General features: G+C 41.3%; 2 protein-coding genes across 4 annotated transcripts in view; both read left to right on the top strand.

Moving 5' to 3' along the window:
- Xkrx (XK related X-linked) overlaps positions 1–3,212 on the top strand; it is a 14,687-nt gene extending 11,475 nt beyond the window's left edge. For all 3 annotated transcript variants that reach the window (XM_031368120.1, XM_031368129.1, XM_031368136.1), the window contains one exon: positions 1,358–3,212. In XM_031368120.1, the coding sequence (XP_031223980.1) occupies positions 1,358–2,103 (746 nt within the window). In that variant the 3' untranslated portion in view covers positions 2,104–3,212. The remainder of the gene's footprint in view (positions 1–1,357) is intronic.
- Positions 3,213–12,592: 9,380 nt separating this feature from the next.
- Positions 12,593–20,337, top strand: part of Nox1 (NADPH oxidase 1) — a 56,100-nt gene continuing 48,355 nt past the window's right edge. Inside the window, exon 1 of the mRNA XM_031375981.1 lies at positions 12,593–12,836. The gene's annotated coding sequence lies outside the window, so the exon portion shown is untranslated. The remainder of the gene's footprint in view (positions 12,837–20,337) is intronic.

Below are 20,337 nucleotides of genomic sequence, written 5' to 3'. Positions count from 1 at the left end.
TTTCGAGACAGGGTTTCTCTGTGTAGTCCTGGCTGTCCTGGAACTCACTCTGTAGAGCAGGCTGGCCTAGAACTCAGAAATCCACCCGCCTCTGCCTCCCAAGTGCTGGGGTTAAAGGCATGCGCCACCACTGCCCGGCTCTATTTGCTCACTTTTATAGTACTAGAACTTGAATCTGTGGCTTTCTTCATGCTCAGTAAGACCTTTGCCATCTATCCAGCCCAAAGGATTTTTAAAAAAAAACTGATTTAAAACCCCATCAACATTATAGAAGATGTTTTGTTTTGTTTTTGTTTTTTTTTTAGTCTATTTTCTTTCTGTGTGTGATATTTTGTTTTATTGTGTATATTTCAGGTCTACAGTGAGAATTTTTGATGCATGTATATCAAGTCATAAATTACTATTGGTGTGTGTGTGAATTCTTTCAGAAAATCACAAGTGTGAAATATGCCAAGCTATACATTAGAGTTCCCAAATGTAATCATTTTAATAACAGAAACTTCATTCCCTTTGGCCAAAAATCCTCCTGTTCCCTAGCCCTAGCCTCTGGAAAGCATTGCTCTATTCTGTTTCTTTGACTCCAGTTCATTTATGGCATTCCACTTCTAAATGGGGTAATACATTATTTTTATTTCCGAGTCTTGCTTATTTCACTTAGCATAAAGTCCTTGATATTAATCCATTTTATTTCAATGATGCAATTTCCTCCCTCTTATTGTTGAGTAAATCCCACAGCATATGTATACCATTTTCGTTACACATGCCCCCATCAATAGACATTTAGATTGTTCCCATGTATTGGAAACCATAGCTATTCTGTTCTCGCCTCAGTGGACAACATAACAGCATTCTTTGAGATACTGATGGTCTTTCCTTTGTGCGTGTTCCCAGTAGTGCAATGGCTGGATCATATACTAGTTCTGTGTTTAATTATCTTCATGCTTTTTTTCCACAATGGCGATATAAATGTATAGTCCAACTGTGTATAAAAGTTCAATTTTCTTCATATCTTTGTTAGATTTTCCCCCTAAATTGTGACCGCCCCAGCAGGTACTAAGTAGTATCTTATTGCGGTCGTTCTTTGCATGCTAGCAAGAACTAACTCTGCTACCGCTCTCACTTTGATTTACATTTTCACTTTTCTAATGATCTGTGATACTGAACATCCCTTTCTTTATCCGCTAGTCATTTCTGTGTCTTTGTAACAATGTTTATTTGGGTGCATGTGACAGTCTACCCTCAGTTAAGGAATGCCCCAAGCCCTGCCCATCCTCTCTGGACTACTAGTTCTGAGGACAGGCTTCATTCAGTGCAAAGATCGACTTATTGTTTCTTTGTTTCTTTCCTTATTTTGCAGCTGTGCTAATGGCTTTTTCCCTGATATCTGTCACCTATGGGGCTACCCTCTGCAATATGTTGGCTATCCAGATCAAGTATGATGACTACAAGATTAGACTTGGGCCACTGGAAGTCCTTTGTATCACCATCTGGAGGACATTGGAGATCACTTCCCGCCTCGTGATTCTGGTGCTCTTCTCGGCCACCTTGAAGTTGAAGGCTGTGCCCTTCTTAGTGCTCAACTTCCTGATCATCCTCTTTGAGCCCTGGGTTAAGTTCTGGAGGAGTGGTGCCCAAATGCCAAACAATATTGAGAAAAATTTCAGCCGAGTTGGCACTCTGGTGGTACTGATTTCTGTCACCATCCTCTATGCTGGCATCAACTTCTCTTGCTGGTCAGCCATGCAGTTGAAGTTGGCAGACAGAGACCTTGTTGACAAAGGTCAGAACTGGGGACATATGGGACTGCACTACAGTGTGAGGTTGGTAGAGAATGTGATCATGGTCTTGGTTTTTAAGTACTATGGAGTCAAAGTGTTACTGAATTACTGTCATTCCTTGATTGCTGTGCAGCTGATTATTGCTTATCTGATTTCCATTGGAGTCATGCTCCTCTTCTTCCAGTACTTGCACCCACTGCGCTCACTCTTCACCCATAATGTAGTAGACTACCTCCATTGTATCTGCTGCCGCAGACACCACCAGGAAAGGGTTGAGAACTCGGAAACATCCTGTGAAGCTGACCCAAGACAAAGTATTGTCTGAATTTATTTTTTATTTTCTTCTGAAAATTATCGGGTGGGTTTGAGGTTGACAAGAACAACTGTGAAATTGAAGGAGTTGGTGGGCTTCCTGTGTGTGAGTCCTCACAGGATTGTTTTCTTGACGCTTCTAGTAAACCTATTGAAAGAAAGAGTGACCTGCCAATAGGTTTTACTTCTTTATGATTGACTGCTGTGTTTGGATACCAGCGCTAGCCACCGTTTTTTAAATTTATCCTCATCCTAGTCAACTCTATGTACTTCAGTCAGGCTCTGAATTTCCAGCTTTGCTCATTTGTTTAAGGTATTTCTGAGCTTCCCTGGGCTAATCTAAGCTCTGCCAGAACACACATCTGCACTGATCAGGGAATGTGATGGTTTATGAAGAATGAGAGCCTCCCGGAAAGTAGTCTGGCTCGTGTGGTGCTTTTTAACTGTGAGAATGGCTGGGATATTTGTATTCTAATGAGGAACTGTGGCTAAGAAGAAGGCTCCCTTATTGAAGAAAGCGACTCCCAAAATGAGTTAATACCCCATTTGTATTTTACTGGTGGTCGTTCAGCAAAGACTTTTCCTTTAAGAAACCCTTCATAGGCACTCCCTTTGGAGGATGTACAGAATAAGATTCCTTCCTATAGGGAGTGAGGCAGGATCTCATGTATCTCAGGCTGGGTTCCAAGTCACTATGTAGCTCAGAACTATGTAGCTTGAACTCCTGATCTTTCTGACTTTACCTTCTCTGAGTGCTGGAATTGCAGATGCGTACCACTGCATTTGGTTTATAAGATGCTGAGGACTGAGCCCAGGGCTAGCTAGGCAAGCACCATTTATACAGTACTAGGCACTGGAACTATGGTCAGATAAGCACTCTACCACCTGAGACATTCTTGGCCCCATTGAATGCCCCTTAAGGAACTGTGTAGGCCTCCTGCTCCATTGAGAGAAATGTTTGAATGAAATTTCTCACCCCGTGCCCCATTAGTAGGAATTCCCTCTAATCCTGGTTTTCTGTCTCTGCATTTTGTTACACGATGTAAATCTCAGAGAAGCTAAACTGTAATTTGAAGTGTTTTCTGATATATGAAATAAATGAAGATGTCTTTGTGTCTGCTACTGTCCTGGGTATTTTATTAATTTCCACTTAGGGGGATAAAGTAAGAATGGCTAACCCACCACCTCCATGTTGTTTTGTATTAGGCTGGTTAACTTCTCAGCGATATAAAGGTGGAAGAGAGAAACAGATCACATGAGATTATCAACACTGCTGTCTCCTTACAGGATTTTACTTGCTAATGAGGAATGTAGTTTTTTTTTCTCAGTCTTCTTGTCATTAACAAACCCCAATGGCCCAATGCACATATATTCTCATGTACCAACATGCTTATATCTCAAAACAGTTGGATGCTTTGGTGGGCTTCTCTCCTGGATGCACAGAAGGTAATCAAACTATTGATGTTATTATGGCCACTGCCCACTGGAAAAACAATTACCCCAGCTTTGTCTGACAAAATATTGTCCCTCACAGACCAGTAAAAGTGAGATGAACTACTAAAAGTACATACGAGCTGAGGAGCTACTGGCCTTTGAGGGCCGCCTGGAGAGGGAGGGATTTCTTCAGGGATGCAGCCCCTGAGATGCTTCAGGAGCTGCTTCTAGGCCCATGCACACGCTGGAAGTACTAAGTGGACTTCAGTGATGGATTTAGAAGGGTATAATGGTGAGGGGGTGTGGAGGAAGAACTGGAATGGAGAGAATGGGAAGAGATTTGATAGTTTATTTCTGAAACCATTAAAGTTGAACTAGTTATGGACCAGTAACAACTACCATGTTTCAAGAACTTGTAAACAATGTGGTGTGAGGTCTTCTAACACCAGCCAGTTTTACTCTTACCAAAAGTCTGATTTTAGCCACTCCCCACCCCTGCCATCCTGCTTACTCTTAGGTTGAGAGAACTCCCTCTTCTCAGTGGTGATCTGTTAACCAGAATTATTCTATTTCCTCACGTGTGTAGCATGTTTTTACTTTCTTTTTCTTTTTTCTTTTCTTTTTTTTTTTTTTTTTTTTTTTTTTTTTTAACCAACTTTAACTGCTTTGGGGAGCTAACTGAAAAGACTGGTTATTTAATTCGGGAGAAGAATGTAATAATTTTGAGACAGTAGAAGTTTCTTTTTACAGTCTCAACTCCTTCATACCATTTTATTGTGACTGAGTCTGGGGTTGTCACAGAAGACTCACAGGGACTTCTAATAGCTATTTAGGGAGAATGTGAAGGACATTATCAACTCCAAATAGCACCGCCCCTTCAGATCCCAAGCAAGAATTTCTTCTGCCCATTGATTACTGTGCCTTCAGTTACAAGCAGGATTGGTATTTGGAACAATATAATAGAATTTGGTGCATGAAAGCATATGAATCAGCTACTTAAAGGGAGAGACTATGGGAACAGAGAGACATGGGCTGAAAAAGACTGCCTCAGTGCCAAATCCAGCAAACATTTCCACCATGAGTCCTCCCAGCCATGGTGACTTAATAGCCTAGGAATGAAGAGAGTTTAGGGACAGGGGTGCGGAGTAATTCCTAACCTGAAAAACCTGCTGCCCTTCCTCAGAGAAGGGAGAAGAGCTGCGATTGCTATATTATGCAAATGAAGTTGCTCCTCTGTGGCAGTCTTTCTGTTGCACACTCACCTTTCAAGTACACAGAGAGGAAGGATGGAGTATGTGAGGGTGGGCAGAGGTAAATAGCCATGGCCATTTGCAAACACATCTGTGTGTGCTCTCTTTTTGCCATATGAAGTTCTTTTTTTTTTTTTTCTCAGTACAGGGCCTTACACTTGCTAGACACGTGATATACCACTAAGCTATATATCAATTCCTTTTTGGTTTTTTGTTTTTTTTTTTCTGAATTAAGGCCATGATAAATTGCTCAGGCTGGTCTTGAACTATGTAGCCTAGGCAGACCTTAAACATGCATTCCTCCTGTCTCAGACTCCCTAGTAACTTAACAGACCTGCACTACCAGGCCCAACAATTATAACCTCTGAAATCTTAAAACAGCACAGTAAAACTTGTCCGGTATATGGTCTTGCTGAGTGAAAGAGGCCACAGAGACTAGGCCAGAAAATGGTTTCTGGAAAAGGAAGACAGAACCATGGGGTTTTGCGGAAAAGAACTACCAAAGCGAGAATTTGTTCCGAGTACTCAACATGCTTTCAAGAACTATTGTCATACTACTGGTAATTTTGGTAGCTAACTATAGGCAAGTCTGCATAGAGGAAGGTGTAGTAAATACATCTAATCTAATATGAATTAATATAATATACATCTAGTATAAATACAAAAGGATTTTTATATATTTATATAAATCTATATATATCCTATTTATATGTTCAGCGCTCACAACTATCTCAAGGTAAGATATTTGCTATTATACCAAGCCCACATTACAAGGACAGTTTAAGGCACAGCAAGGCTAAATGATACGCTGAAGGTTGAAGCCAGAAACAAAGCCAGAGTTCAATGAAGACCTAAGCCTCTATGCCCGAAATGTCTGTGAAATGATTTTAGTAGTTTCAGGATTGTTTTCTAAGATATACGTAAATCCTTGCCAAACATCCTTTTCTACAAACATGTCTGATCAGAAGGCAGCACTTAATTCCACCCACAAAGAGAAGTTCTAAAGAGCCTGAGGTGAAAACTGAATGTGTGTCCACAGGTACCTGTAGATTGGTACAATGGATGGCTGATAAAGAAGCCTAGTCCCTTTCTAGTTCCAAAAAGTGAGACTTTGTTTCACTTACGGGTTTTACTTGTTTGTTTTGATTTTATTTTTTTGAGATGGGATCTTGCTTTGTATCCTAAGCTGGCCTCCCTCTATCTCACTATGTAGCCCAGGCTAGTCTTAAAACTCCAAACATCCTGCCATGGTCTCACAAGTGCTGGGATGATAGGCATTGTGATAACAGGAAAGGAAGGCTATGCAGGTGTGGGGGCAGGGAGTGCACTGGGAATCTCTTTATTTTTGTGTATGTGTGTGCACATGTGCCGAAGTATACCTGTGGAGGCCAGGAGACAACTTTTGGTACTCAGATGTTTCCTTCTACCATGGGTTTCAAATATAAAAATCGGCTCATGAAGTTTACGCAACAAATGTTTTACAGGTTGAGCCATTTCCCTGGCCCGTTACTGGAACTAGATGTCCTGCTGTCTCAATTTTGCTGTGAACCTAAAACTGCTCCAAAAAAAATAAGTCTTTTAAGAATCCCAGAGCAAAATGGTGAGAGTCACAGTCCACTGCGGTGCTATGACAATTGAACTGACACACAGCCTTGGCTCTAAAAGGACCATTTTAAATGCATCTTTGGCAAACTAATTCTATATTTGAAACACTATGCTAAATAATCCTAAAAGATGTTACGCTTTGGGTCTTTCCCACCTGTAGCAACATTAACTAGCTTGGATTTTAAGTTACTATCATTCAAGTACTCAGCATCTTCAAGTACTTTTGTCTGGGGAGTTGGCTTTACCATCCTGCAGCTTTCTTTTTCAGTGAGTTAAGGAAAACTTTACACATATTACTCCTATGAAACTTTCCTCTTTTCCCATCCTCCCTTTGTTCTTCTTTCCCCTCCCCCTTGTTTTACATCTCGAGAATCAGAATTGAACAATGATTCCATTTTGTGAGCAACAAAAATGTGGTTGGAATGAGTTATACAAACTCTTTTTTTAAAGATTTATTTATTTATTATATATGTAAGTACACTGTAAATGTCTTCAGACATTCCAGAAGAGGGTATCAGATCCCATTATAGATGTTGTGAGCCACCATATGGTTGCTGGGATTTGAACTCAGGACCTCTGGAAGAGTAGTCAGTGCTCTTAACTGCTGAGCCATCTTTCCAACACCGTATACAAACTCTTTACATCAATCCTTAGTTTGGAGAGGGGTTAGGGAGATTGCTGGAGATTTCTCCTTTCATTAACTAGTTTGGGATATTTGGATTTTGTATTACCTCACATGATATTTATAATTAGAAGAGTATACTACTTAAAAAGTAAAAAAAAAAAAAAAGTATGAAAATTGATTCAAGCACAACCTGCTTCCACAATAACTTTAAGGTTTGGATAAAGAGAGGCATATGCTTCATAGAATGAATATGAGACAAATTATGATAGGTGCCTTTGAAGGAAAAGGGCTATCAATTGCTAAATCCTTACAAGATAACAAGATCCATATTGAATCATTTATAGACTTCCATTTTAGTATCACAATACTTATATAGGAGTTGATCTCTATCTCTGTTTTTAAATAGAGACGCTGAAGCCAAGAATGACTTGTCCAAGGTCTCACAGTTTCAACTTCAATCTTTGACCCCAAGGTTCAAGTTCTTCCTAATCTACCACACTTCCTCTCATAGATGACAATTGTCATGATCTGTACTGCATAGGACTGAAGGCAGGTGAGTGTTTTATACTTATTTTTGGATCTTTAAATTGGGTGGGCCCATTCATATACCACATAGAAAAGAACAAAGGGCATCTTTTTAATAATTACATGTAGGGGCCCTGATTTGGATTGAATTTACTACAGTTGCCTTTGTTGTGAATGCCATCTTATTCACAGATGACCCTAGTGTGAATTGAAATCCCTATACAATAGAAAAAAAATCAATGAAAATAGAGTATGCCCTGCCCTCCAATGAACTGTTACTTAATGGATGGTTGGCATGTTTATAATTTCTGTGAAAGTTCAGCATACTTTTTTTTCAGTTGCCTATGGTCCACTGTGGGGATCAAGTGATGTCCTTAGAGAACTTGTGCTGTTGACCTGGGCATGGCCATGCCAAGACCTCCACAGTCTCAGCTCCATGGAAGTGGCAAATCTTTCTCTGGGTGAGACTCAGAAGGATGGCAAAGCCTTCTTCTGGTCTTTGCACAGATGCTGATAGTATGTGCAGAAAATATCCAGATGTTTTTGGCCCAAAGACTGCTCCCCTACAGAGACCGCTCCTACTGAGATTAGCTAAACCTTTCTCTCCATTCAACTGTATGCCACAAACTCTTGTCTTCTTGATTCAGTTGTATGCATAATAACCCTGTCTTTCTTTCAATTGTGTATAGCAAACATGCTGAGCTTCTGGGTGAAAGGGATTGCGGCTTCTGCATTAGAGATTGCAGTCCAGCCTATCCCACCTTTCCTGTGTCTGTGTCTGTGATGTCATCTTTTTCTTGCCACCCCAGTCAGGTCAATCCCTAGATTCATGCTGGATACAGGAGTCCACATTTGTTTAATGTAACATATAAACCATTTCTTCCTGTCTCAAGTTGGAGGAATTCTCCATCTTTCCCAATATGTTTTTCTGCCTGTAAGTCCTTAATATATCACATTTTGTATAACTTGGATTTTCCTTGTCCTTGATCTCTTGGTGTCTTTCATTTTGGACAATTAGTTTTTGCAAATGAGACTTCCTCAAGACCTTACCCAAACCAGCTTGTGGCTTACCTGGCTTTAGAGACTCTCCTCCCTCTACATCCTCCTAGTTTTCCTGACCTAATTGGCTCCGCATCTCTGGTTTAACCCACCTCTCTGCCTGACTCACTCATTTCCTTAACTTACTTTCCTCATTGGATTGACCCACTTTCAAATGAGACAGTCCTCCCACCAACATCAGCCCCAAAGTACTCATACTGGCTAGACAAGTTTGTCTGTCTCTCAGACAGGAGAGGGAGACTGAACAAGGATAGTCAGAAAGCTCTACTTCTCTTGGGGTCATATGCAAGAATCCACGTGCTTGGGGAACAAGAACAGAATTAAACACCGTAACAGAAATGCAATCATTTATTTAATTAAGAATGAAACTGAAAGTTGAAATTGTAAGAAGGGATAGTAAGTAACAGAACATATTTAAAATCTATGGGTGTAGCCTGACCTGGAAACCAGTGACCCAACAGCAGAAAGAATGTATGTACTTGTCTGTAGTGGTTACATACAAATGAAGTATAGGATTTTATTTCATAGTCATATGAATAGTATCAGATAATGAGATAGACAGAAGCAAAATGCTAAGGGAGCACGATAGGAGGAGTGATTCAGTTTTGACTGAAGAGATGAGGAGGGCTTCATGGAGATATAAAATTTTAACAATGCCTTGAAAGGCAAATAGAATTTTTTCATTGGTGATGCTGGGTGGGGATATATTTTTAGCAGAGAGAACACTACAAGTGATATCACAGAGGTGTCATGGTTCACCATAGATTTGTTCACTGAATATCAAGTGCTTTCTAGATGCAATATTTTAGGGATGAAGCACAGAGATTAGGCTGTAAAGCAGACTTGGAGATAGGAGAAATGCAGAGGGCACTAAGATACTAAAGGACAATCTGAGCTGGGTGTGGTGGGGCACGCCTTTAATTCCAGAACTCTGGAGGCAGAGATTAGGTTGCAAAAAAGCAGGTTTGGGGATAGGAGAAATGCAGAGGGTCCAAAATTACTGCTAAAGAGACAATCTGAACTGGGTGTGATAGGCACGTCTTTTATTCCAGCACTCAGGAGGCAGAAGCAGGCAGATCCCTGTGAGTTCAAGGCCAGCCTGGTTACAGAGTGAGTTCCAGGATAGCTAGGGCTACACAGAGACACCCTGTCTCAAAACAAAAACAAAACACAGAAGGAGGAGGAGAAGGAGGATGAGGAGGCCCTGAATCTATAAGCCAGTGGAAGAATAACTGAAAGCTTTAAAATTCACATGTGGAAATTCACACCTTTAGAACAACATAAAGTTCTATGAATTTTATCACATGTGTAGATGTCCCCACCACCCCAATCAAATCACAGAATAATTCCACCAGCCCATAGTAGTTCTTTCGCTACCCACTCCTCTTCCCATTCTAACAACCTCTGAATCATTCTCCGTTCCTACAGCTGGTTGTTTTGAAAATGATGACAAAACTTGGAAGCTGTCAAATGGAAGGGCTGTGAGGAAAGGGGCGACTTGCTGAGGGCCCTTTCAGAAAGATCACTTTTGGGTTTTGTGTGAAGGATGGCCAGGGGAGGGGAAAAGGAGAAGCTGGAAGACCAGCTGCAGGAGTTCAAACCAGAAACGAATGTTTGGTGCATGTGGTACATAGTCATTAAAGGGAGGGTTGTAGTTAGGGAAGCAGCTGTGGGAAGAAAATGAAATGGAACTAGGTCATGTTGACATCTCTATATTGCTTTCATATATTTTAGTATGATTACCAAGGGGCTATAATAGCCCCTACACATACCACAGTGGGCTGCCAAAGAACACACACATTATACACCACAGTTTATTTTCTGAAAATGACGTATATTTTGTTGTCACAGAAAAAAAATGTCTATGAGGTGTACAAATGTACACCAAGATCTTAAATTGTTATTGCTGCACAGTGGGCTCAAAGGCAGTGATTTTCTTTTCAAACATCCTATACTTTAAGCAGCAATATTTGCTCAGCTGCCACCTCTCTCTCCTGACCTTGATGCTTCAAGAGTAAGGAACGGAACAGGTGAAATAGATGCGCTCCTTTCATTCCTGTAACCCTGGCCGTGTGGTGGCCACAGCCCATTTTAACCACCAGATATTATTTCTTTGTTACTGAGGAGAGCACTGTGGTACTGTGACTAGAGCAAAATTACATAGTTAATGAAGGGTAATTCAAGAGAATCCAGGGCTTATAGCCTATACATGAAAGAATAATACAGGAGACTTCCATGTACCATCCTTGGCTTCAACAATGATAATTTTTCCAAAGATTTCCCTTAATTTTTTTTCTCTAATAATGGGAATTGAACCCAGGGTTTTGTGCATGCTAAGCAAACATGCTATCAATATGCTACACTCCAACTTTCTTTTGTGAATATTATTTAACTTAGACACTAATCATTATTAATTTCCACCTAACAAGAAGAACAGGTCAGTGGAAATTAATAGTAGCTCCTTAATTCTGTCAATAATCATAGTCATTTTCAAGCTCTCTTTGCACAGTGGACAATTTTAGATCAGTATTCAAACAAGGTATATTAACTGAACTTAGTTAACGAAGTCTCAATTCAATTTTATCCTATAAAACTTGCTCTTCCCCTTTCTTTTAGATTTTTGAGACAGGGTCTCACTGTGTATCCCTGGTTGTTCTGGAACTTGTTACGCAGACTTAGCTGGTCTGGTCTAGAACTTACAGAGATCTAGTTCACTCTGCCTTCTGAGTGCTGGGCTCAAAGGCATGCACTCTTCCCTTTTCCATATCACTGATATACATACATATATACATACATATACATACATATATGTATATATATATCTGGGTCCTCTATTTTTTTGGAAGTAGAGTTGGGGTTTATGAAAAGACATTTTTAATACAGATTTTTAGCACAAGGGTTAACAAAAATTCACTTGGGAAGAGAGTGAAGGGTTATATAGATCAGGTTCCTTGATGTGGGAAGATCCAATCTAAATGTTGGCAAGACCATTCCATGGGTTGGAGTCCTGTACAGAATTAAGAGGAAGCAAGCTGAGCACCAATACTCATCTCTGTGTTTCCTGGCTGTGGATACAATGTTACAAGCTGTCTCACATTCCTGCCACCATGCCTTTCCTGCTTGAAAAGACTGTACCCTCAACTTGTGAGCCAAAATAAACCCTTTATCCTCAAGTTGCTATTGATAGGTATTTGATTACAGAAAGATTGGGTACAGATACCGGAGAGATTGTGCCATACTTCCTTCCACAGTACGTGGTGGCACAAGGTGTCTACCCCCTTGATTTTGATTGATAGTACTGTTCATCTCCCCCCATGGTAAAGACCTTCATCAGGAATGTAGATGTAGCTCAGTTGGTACAGTGCCTGCTTAGCCTGCATGAAGCACTGGATTGGATTCCAGTACTGTAAAAATTGAGTGGTTGGAGTACAAGCCTGCAACCTCTGCACTTAGGGGGTAGAAGTAGGATAACTGGAGGTTCATGTTTGGCTAGGCACAGCCTGGGATGCAGGCCTGACCTGCATAAGACCCTGCCTCTAGAATAAGTAAGTATATAATAACAAAATAAAGAGCCTTATCAATTTACCTAATTAAGCATTGCCTAGATCCACTGTTTCATTAAGGAACTGCAACATGGAGATTTTTTTTCAAATGTTAATGTTTCTTCTGCCTGGATTCTTCTATAAATAGGTACTTTCCCTCATTTCCTTACTGTGAGTCACAATGTATTACAGAAAAGGCAAGATAAATGCTTCCTTTTTGCTCTTGGCCAGTTTTAGAAATAAATTAAGACACATTAAGTCTTAGGCATTCTTTTCTTTTTGGTGGTGGTGGGAGTGTGATTAGTTCTTCAGTGCTTAGGTGGGTCATTTACAACTGTCTTTGTTCTCTGCTTGTGTGAACTCTGAAGTTGAGCCAGCAGCATGGGGTGCTGGCAGGCCTTTACAGAGCCTATGTTCAACTTTGGGCATGTGCATGGTTTCCCATTTCATTGATTTACAGATGTCATGCAAAAATTCCTTTAGTATGTGTCTTCCTCTTGCAGTTTCTCCTTTCCCAAAGCTTTTCAGTTTGTCCTTTGCTTGTACCAACTGCTATCCCTCCTCATAGGCTGCTGCAAGCCATACCTCTTCCTTGGAGGTTTTCAGCAAATACTACCCAGGAACCTGCTCCAGCCCTTGGAACAGTTAAAGCAAAGGGAAACATTTTACAGCCTTTGTATCTTTCTTTGAGGGAGCCACCAGACAGGTAAATTGCACAGATACAATATTTTGTGGATAAAATCTGGACTGCTTTCTCAGGCTCAAACCACCTGCTTCAAGGGCGGGCTGTCTCCCTCCCAACTGCCTGTTCTTTCATAGTGAGGGAGAGACATGGAAGTGGCGATTTAAAATGTCAAAGATCTCTCTTGCTGCTCTGCAATGGTCTTTCTCCAGTAAGCTCTCCTTGCTTTGCTGCTGGTAATTTGACAACTAACTCTGCATGTTACCAAAAGAGAAAGGTAAATACCAACCCAGCTACAAACCCTTTGTTCTACATTGATGAACTGCATGCAAGATGTGCTAGTGCTAAGTGGTACAAAGCTTGTGGGAGTAACCAACCAAGATCTGATTGGATTTAAGGTCTACGCCATGAGATGGAACCTTTCTATACTCAATACAGCTCAGGTAATCAAGAATCAAACACTAGATAGCTGAGAGAACTAGGGTAAAACCAAATACTGTAAAGGTCCATGATTCACTGAAGAATGATATCCTGGACTCAAACAGCTTGTAAATGCAAAAGGTGTTTTCTTTTTTTCATTTTTTCTAATTACATATTTTATTTATTTACATTTCAAATGTTATCCCTTTTCCTGGTTTCCCCTCCAAAAACCCCCATCCCATCCCCTCTCCCTGCTCACCAACCGACCCACTCCCCCTTCCATGTCCTACACTGGGGCATTGAGCCTTCACAGGACCAAGGGCCTCTCACCTATGGTCACTTGATCTTTGACAAAGGACGTAAAACCATCCAGTGGAAAAAAGACAGTATTTTCAACAAATGGTGCTGGCTCAACTGGAGTTCAGCATGTAGAAGAATGCAAATCAACCCATTCCTGTATCCTTGTACAAAGCTCAAGTCCAAATAGATTAAGGACCTCCACATAAAACCAGATACACTGAAACTTATAGAGGAGAAAGTGGGGAAGAGCCTCGAGCACATGGGCACAAGGGAAAATTTCCTGAAAATAACACCAATAGTTTATGCTCTAAGATAAAGAATCGACAAATGGGACCTCATAATATTGCAAAGCTTCTGTAAAGCAAAAGACACTGTCAACAGGACAAAATGGCAACCAACAAATTGGGAAAGGTCCATCCAGACTGCTTTATTCTACAGAAGTCCCATTACCAAGATAGAGACAAACCAGTGAGCTTGTAGGCCTGATTTAAAGCCCTAGGTGACCGCTATGTTAATCTGTTGGGTCCATCTCTACAGACATTCCATTACCGAGGTGTGGGGGCTATAAACTTCCCGGGGAAGGTCTGGAAATAGCTGCTGACCCACTGTCCTTGCCTTAGGCCAGGTGGCAGGGCAAATTCTGAGGCTTGGACTTGCCTGGAACTGCCCAGTTCTTGGAAACAGAGATGTTCTCAAAAACTACTGTTCTGTTACAGGAAGGTAGCAATAAAATGACTACTAATGGCATTTTGTTATACTTATAGATCAATGCCTTGCTCAGCCATCATCAGAGAAGTTTCCTCCTGCAGCACATGGGAAAGAATACAGAGACCCAGGACCAGACAATGTGCAACGAGTCAGAGACCTTGGAACACTCAACCCTAAATCGGATGTCTCTATCAATCCTTCCCTCAAAACTCAGGGAACCCTGTCGAAGAGAAGGTAGAGGGGTTGCAATAGCCAGAGAGGATGGAGGACACCCAGGAAACAAGGCCTTTTTTAAAACACAGCAGCACCAGTGCACAAATGAACTACAGAGTCTGTGGCAGCATGCACAGGGCCTGCACATGTCTGGGCCTGATGGGCTTCCACTGCTGAGAGTGGAATTGAACACAAGCCCACATCCTTAACCCAGAAGCTATCTCCAATTGATAACCTGGTTCAAAATGAAAAACTGGTTTTCTCCAAAGGACTCTTACTGAGTATACAAACCAGTCTTAAGCCCAGGCCCCATGTCCAGCAGCAGATGGCCAACACAAAACAACCTTAATGGTATTTTTAGAGGTTTTAAATTTCTTTTTTTTGTGTGTGTTGTTGTTGTTTCATAATGCTTTGTCTGGACTTTTTTTCCTTGCCTTGCAGGTCTTTCGTTTACATACTATAGTTTCTGATTTTGTATTTTTATGAGGTCTCTGTGTTTGCTGATGGGTCTATATGTGTTTCTTATGTTTTTTTCCTTTGACTTTTTGTTTCGCTGTTCATTTGTTCTATCCTATTCAAGTTTATTTTTATTTTGTCTTATTTCATTACTAATTTTTTAGGTGCCTGTTTGTTTTCTAATAAGAGAGAACAAGGAAGGATGTAGATTTGGGCAGGTGGAGAGGAACTAGGAGGAGTCGGGGAGGGAAAAGTATAATCATCATATAGTGCATGAAGAAAATCTGTTTTCTATGGCAAGGATCCTGATAAAGAAGTTAAGGAAAGGTGGAACTGTCCTCAAATGTCCCCTGCCACAAAAGAGATTGAGTGGCTTTAAAGAAGTTTCCTTGGAATGCTACAGAGCTAGCCCAAGCAATAATATTCTGCAAAGGCTTTGCAGATGAAGACAATAAATTTAGTGACTAAGCCAAAAGAGAGAGGAGAGTGGATGGAGAGAAAAGGGGAAATAGGGAAAGAGAAATGACATAATGATAGTCCTAACTTAAATTCAGTAGAACAGAGTTCTAGCTAACTGCATTATGCTTGTGTTTTTCTTACACTTATAGCTACATTAACTTCATACTTATTTGCTTAAAGCCATTTAAGAGTATTTGGGGGGCTAGTTTTGTCTTTAAACCATATTGCTCCAGATATATAATCAAAAATTATGTACCTTAAAGTCCCCGGAAGTGATTCTCTTCTGTGTACAATTAATGCTGCTCACCAGACCTACAGTTCTGATTCATTTGTTTCAATTTTAGGAGGTGCTCTTCTTTTCTTTGAGTTGATTTTGTTTTAGCCCACATCCGTATTTCCAAAACTTACAGCTAGAAAACAACATAGAGAGTTCAGTTTCCACTCCTCTCATTCCATCCCATTTCCCTTTTTCTTTAGTTTCCTCAAATTTTTGGCTCACATTTCTGATCTTCACTTACTTACCTTGAAGCTCATTCTTCAATATGTGATGATTGTTTCCATGCCCTTTTATAACATTCTAATACTCCATGATGGGGGTACGTATGTCTAGTTAGTCTACTGACATTAAGATGATGTTGATACATAGCATTGAGTATATGTCATTCATGTTTTCTCCCAGTATGTCACTGCAGTAGCTTCTAGAAAGTAATATATCCCTATTTAATTTGTACTAGATATTGGCAAGTTCATTTCTTAGGGTTTTGTTCCACTTTGCATTTCCACTCCATCTCTCTCTTTCTCTCTCTCTTTTTGTTTTTGTTTTTCTAGTTTTTCATGACAGGGTTTCTCTGTGTAGCCCTGGCTGTCCTGGAACTCACTCTGTAGACCAGACTGGCCTCGAACACAGAAATCTGCCTGCCTCGGCCTCTCAAGTGCTGGGATTAAAGGTGTGCACCACCACTGCCCGGCTCTCTTTCTCCTTTTAAATTTAATTCCATCCCTCCACTTATTCACTTTATATCCCAATCACCGCCCCCTCCTGGTCACTCCCAATCCTTCCCCCATGCCCCCTCTGAGCTGGTGGGAGGCTTCCCTGGGTATCTCCCTATCCTGGCACTTCAAATCTCCACGAGGCTAGGCACCTCCTCTCCCACTGACAGCAGACAAGGCAACCCAGCCAGAAGAACGTATCTCTGGTACAGGCAAGAGCGTTTGGTATAGCCTCCCTTCCAGTTGTTTAGGACCCACATGAAGACCAAGCTGCACATCTACTACATATGTGCTGGGAGGACTAGGTCCAGCCTGTGTATGTTTTTGGTTGGTGGTTCAGTTTCTAAGAGATCCAAGGGTTCAGGTTAGTTGACTCTTTTGGTCTTCCGGTGGAGTTCTTATCCCCTTTGGAGCCCTGCAATCTTTCCCCCTATCTCTTCTCTAAGAGTCCTCAATCTTCATCCACCACTCGGCTATGGGTGTCTGTATCTGTCCAAGCTAGCTGCTGGGTGGAGCCTCTCAGAGAACAACATGCATCTGTCTGCAAGCATCATCAACAGTGCCAAGGATTGGTGCTTGCCCTTGGGATGGGCCCCAAGCTGGCCCAATCTTTGGTTGACCACTCCCTCAGTTTCTGCCCCATACTCCATGTCTGTACCCCCTGCAGACAGGATAAACCCTGTGCCAAAAGTCCTGTGGGCTGCTCAGTGTTTCCATGGCTCCACTGGGGCCCCTGCCAGGCCACAGGAAGTGGCCTCCGCAGGCTCCACATACCCAATGCTTTGAGCCACAGCCAAGGTCACCCCCATTGATTCCCGGGCACCTCCCCTAAACCAGGTCTCTGTCCAGTCCTGGAGACGCCCCCCCACCTGCTCACCCCCCTCGAGTTGCAGACCTTTATTCACCATCATGGCCATCATTTCTGACCCTCCCCACATCTGATTCGGAACCACCACCACCCCCCATTCCCCTCCCTCCCGATTCCCTCCCTCCATCTGCCTCTTATGACTGCTTTATTCCTCCTTCTAAGTGAGAATCAAGCTTCCTCACTTAGGCCTTCTTGTTTAGCTTCTTTGAATCTGTAGATTCCAGACCTCTTAATAATGCCCCATAGAGCCAGTGTGACTCATAATGGTAATTTGGGCCTTTTGCCTTACTCCTCTCACAAACATATTCAGAGCTCACATCTCATGATTTTCCCGGCGACATATCTTGCACTAAAAACAAACGAGTTGCCTGGTAGCAGTAAGGAAGCCTTGGTGGCAAGCTTAGTCTTGTTGTGAGCCACTTACCAACCAAGCTGCCTGCCTGGGGCTGAAGAACGGTCTGGAACATATTAAACAGCCTTGACTGACAGAACCCATGTTACCTGTGTCTACCCCAACCACATGAGTTTGTTCATGCACCTTGTGTAAAGAAGGAAACATTCCATATGCATCTTTACTTCTCTAAAGTATTTGCTTTCTGTTCATCATGACCAATTGAAATAAGCCACCGAAGGCTCTTCAAACACAGACCCATTGTCTTGTTCCCGGAGATCTTGCAGCTGGACTTTGCCCTCACCTCCTCACAGCCTCTCTGAGAGTTTCCTTGGAACTTTCGCCACCTTGTGGCAGGACAGTAGAAATGAGAACTCTTCATATTCTTTACTACATTTTATTTGTATATGTGTGCTGTTTTGCATTGTCTATAATTTACTTCAAAGTATTTGCATTTTAGTGGTGTGTCGTATCTAAGTTTACTTAATACGACCTCCAGAGGCACTTTTATCACCTCTGAAACTGGTGTGAATGTTGCCTATGTAAACTATGTCATAGTTTAATCGTTAGCAATTTTTTTGAGACTATTTTGATGTATTCATGAGTGATAGATCTTATAAACCCATTAAATATCACCCTCAAAAAGTATATTCTTTAATGAAATGTTGCATCCACCTACAAAATAATCCTTTGAATTTCTAAATCTCAGGTTGAGGTGGTGGAGGTAGGAAGAGGGGGTACACAATCTGAATGTATTTTGAAGGGGAGGGGGCACTAGCTATATTTATTCACATTGGTGAACCATTTTCAGTTCGCTTTAAATTGTCTAAATACATAGTCTGAGGATGGCTAGTTACTTTTTGATATGTCTTAATCAAAAATATATACTTAAGAAATGATTTCTTCGTGTTTGAAATAGCCCTGCCCAGGTGTTCCGTCCTCCAATATAGGTAGACCTTAGAATGCTTACATTCTCCTATCTGAAGCCTAGACTAAATCAAACGTCCTTAAACTGTTCGTGCATCCTGTATCCTTTTGTCCTGGTAGTGAACTGTCCTTTTTTGAGCTAGGGTCTCACTATGTAGCCCTTGTTGTCCTGGAACTTTCTGTGTAGACCAGGCTGACCTCAAATTCACAGAAATCCACCTGCCTCTGCTTCCCAAGAGTGTAGGGAGTAAAGGTGTGCACCATCATGCCTAGCCTCTAAAAAAGTATTAAAAATACAGTTGATGACATATGAATGTGTGATTCTTCCCCTTGGCAGTAAAACAGTATAATTGACATAATAATATATTAACAGCATAGGAACTAATGTGTTTTATATAACTTATTCATCATGAAATGATCAATTCAAACTGATTAACTTATCTTCATCACCTTGCATAATTAGTGTTTATGGTGAGAATGCTTAATCTGTACCTCTCAGCAATTTTTATGCACATCATACATTAGCATGATAGACAGTTGTAATGTTATACAGTAGATTCTCAGTCTTTCTCCACATGTGGCTTTCCAATTCCATTTTAAAGGGCTCCTTTGATGTCGTGCTTTTTCCACAGTAAATGGCAAGATTGCCCCCCCCTTTCAAAGATTGGGAATATCATAGGCACTAGGGAAAAATATACTATTATTGTTTTTATAAATAGTTGTGTTAAATTACTTTCTAAGTACTATTTTTTTTAGTACTGTGTTTGGCTTTTATCAGAAAACTTCTAATTGTAGTAGATGGCAGTTAGTGGAGGATCCCAGTACTAGCCAAAGTACCAAGAATAGGTAATACTGGAGTGCTTGGTCTAAATGAGACATCTATATCACAGCCTCCAAGGTTCTGAGAACACTGGGTAAGAAGGAGAGAAAAGGATGTAAGAGCCAGAGTATGAGGAGACACACAACTCTGTGTATGTCTTCTGGACACTACAGAGCTATACATGCTACATACATACACTGCACTCATGAACTCACTGCAGCTCTGGTTATTTGTACACGACAAGGACAAGTTGGGCCTATCGACATTTTATCAGAAACTGGAGAGGGGCCCATGAAGCCATATGCCTCCCTGAGGCAATCGGCAGTGCATTTAATGGTTGCTCAGAAGCTGTCATTTGCCTGAGCTGTTTAATCACTGTAAGTTGCCCTTGCCCCATTAAATAACTTCCCAGCCATGCTTGTACCAGGAACTCATAGTTAAAGTCACTGGGTTACACACAGAAAGAAGACATGGAAGTAGAAGGGACTTGTTGGGAAGAAGAAAAGGTTCAGCAGGACAGGGAGGGAGAAAAGAGAGGGGAAAGGGGTAAAAATGACTCAAATTCAGTGTATGCATGGACAAATATGTCAAAGATTTCACCGTTGGGAGGAAAGCTGGCTTTTATAGTAATAAATATGGCATTTCCAGAAAGAAATGAAGGAAGAGAGGGAAGGAGGGAAGAAGGGAGGACAGAAGGGAAATAAAGGAAGGGAGGAAGGAAGGGAGGGAGGGAGGGAAGAAGAAAGCCAGTTATAGTAGCAATGAACATGTAATCCCAAGTCTCAGGAAATACATATTAGAGAATCCCTAGAGATTGTTTGCCAGCCAGTCTAGCTGAATCAGGGAGTTTCAGGTTGAGTGAGAGACCCTGGCTCAAAAAATAAGGTGTCCAGGCATAGTGGGACATGCCTATAATTCTAGCATTCACGGGGCAGAGACAGAGGCAGAGAGGCAGAGAGGCAGAGAGGCAGAG

The sequence above is a fragment of the Mastomys coucha genome, chromosome X (assembly GCF_008632895.1).
Source record: "Mastomys coucha isolate ucsf_1 chromosome X, UCSF_Mcou_1, whole genome shotgun sequence".
Classification (NCBI taxonomy): Eukaryota; Metazoa; Chordata; class Mammalia; order Rodentia; family Muridae; genus Mastomys; species Mastomys coucha.
Note: the sequence above shows the minus strand (reverse complement) of the source record. Positions and strands in the feature narration are given on the sequence as shown.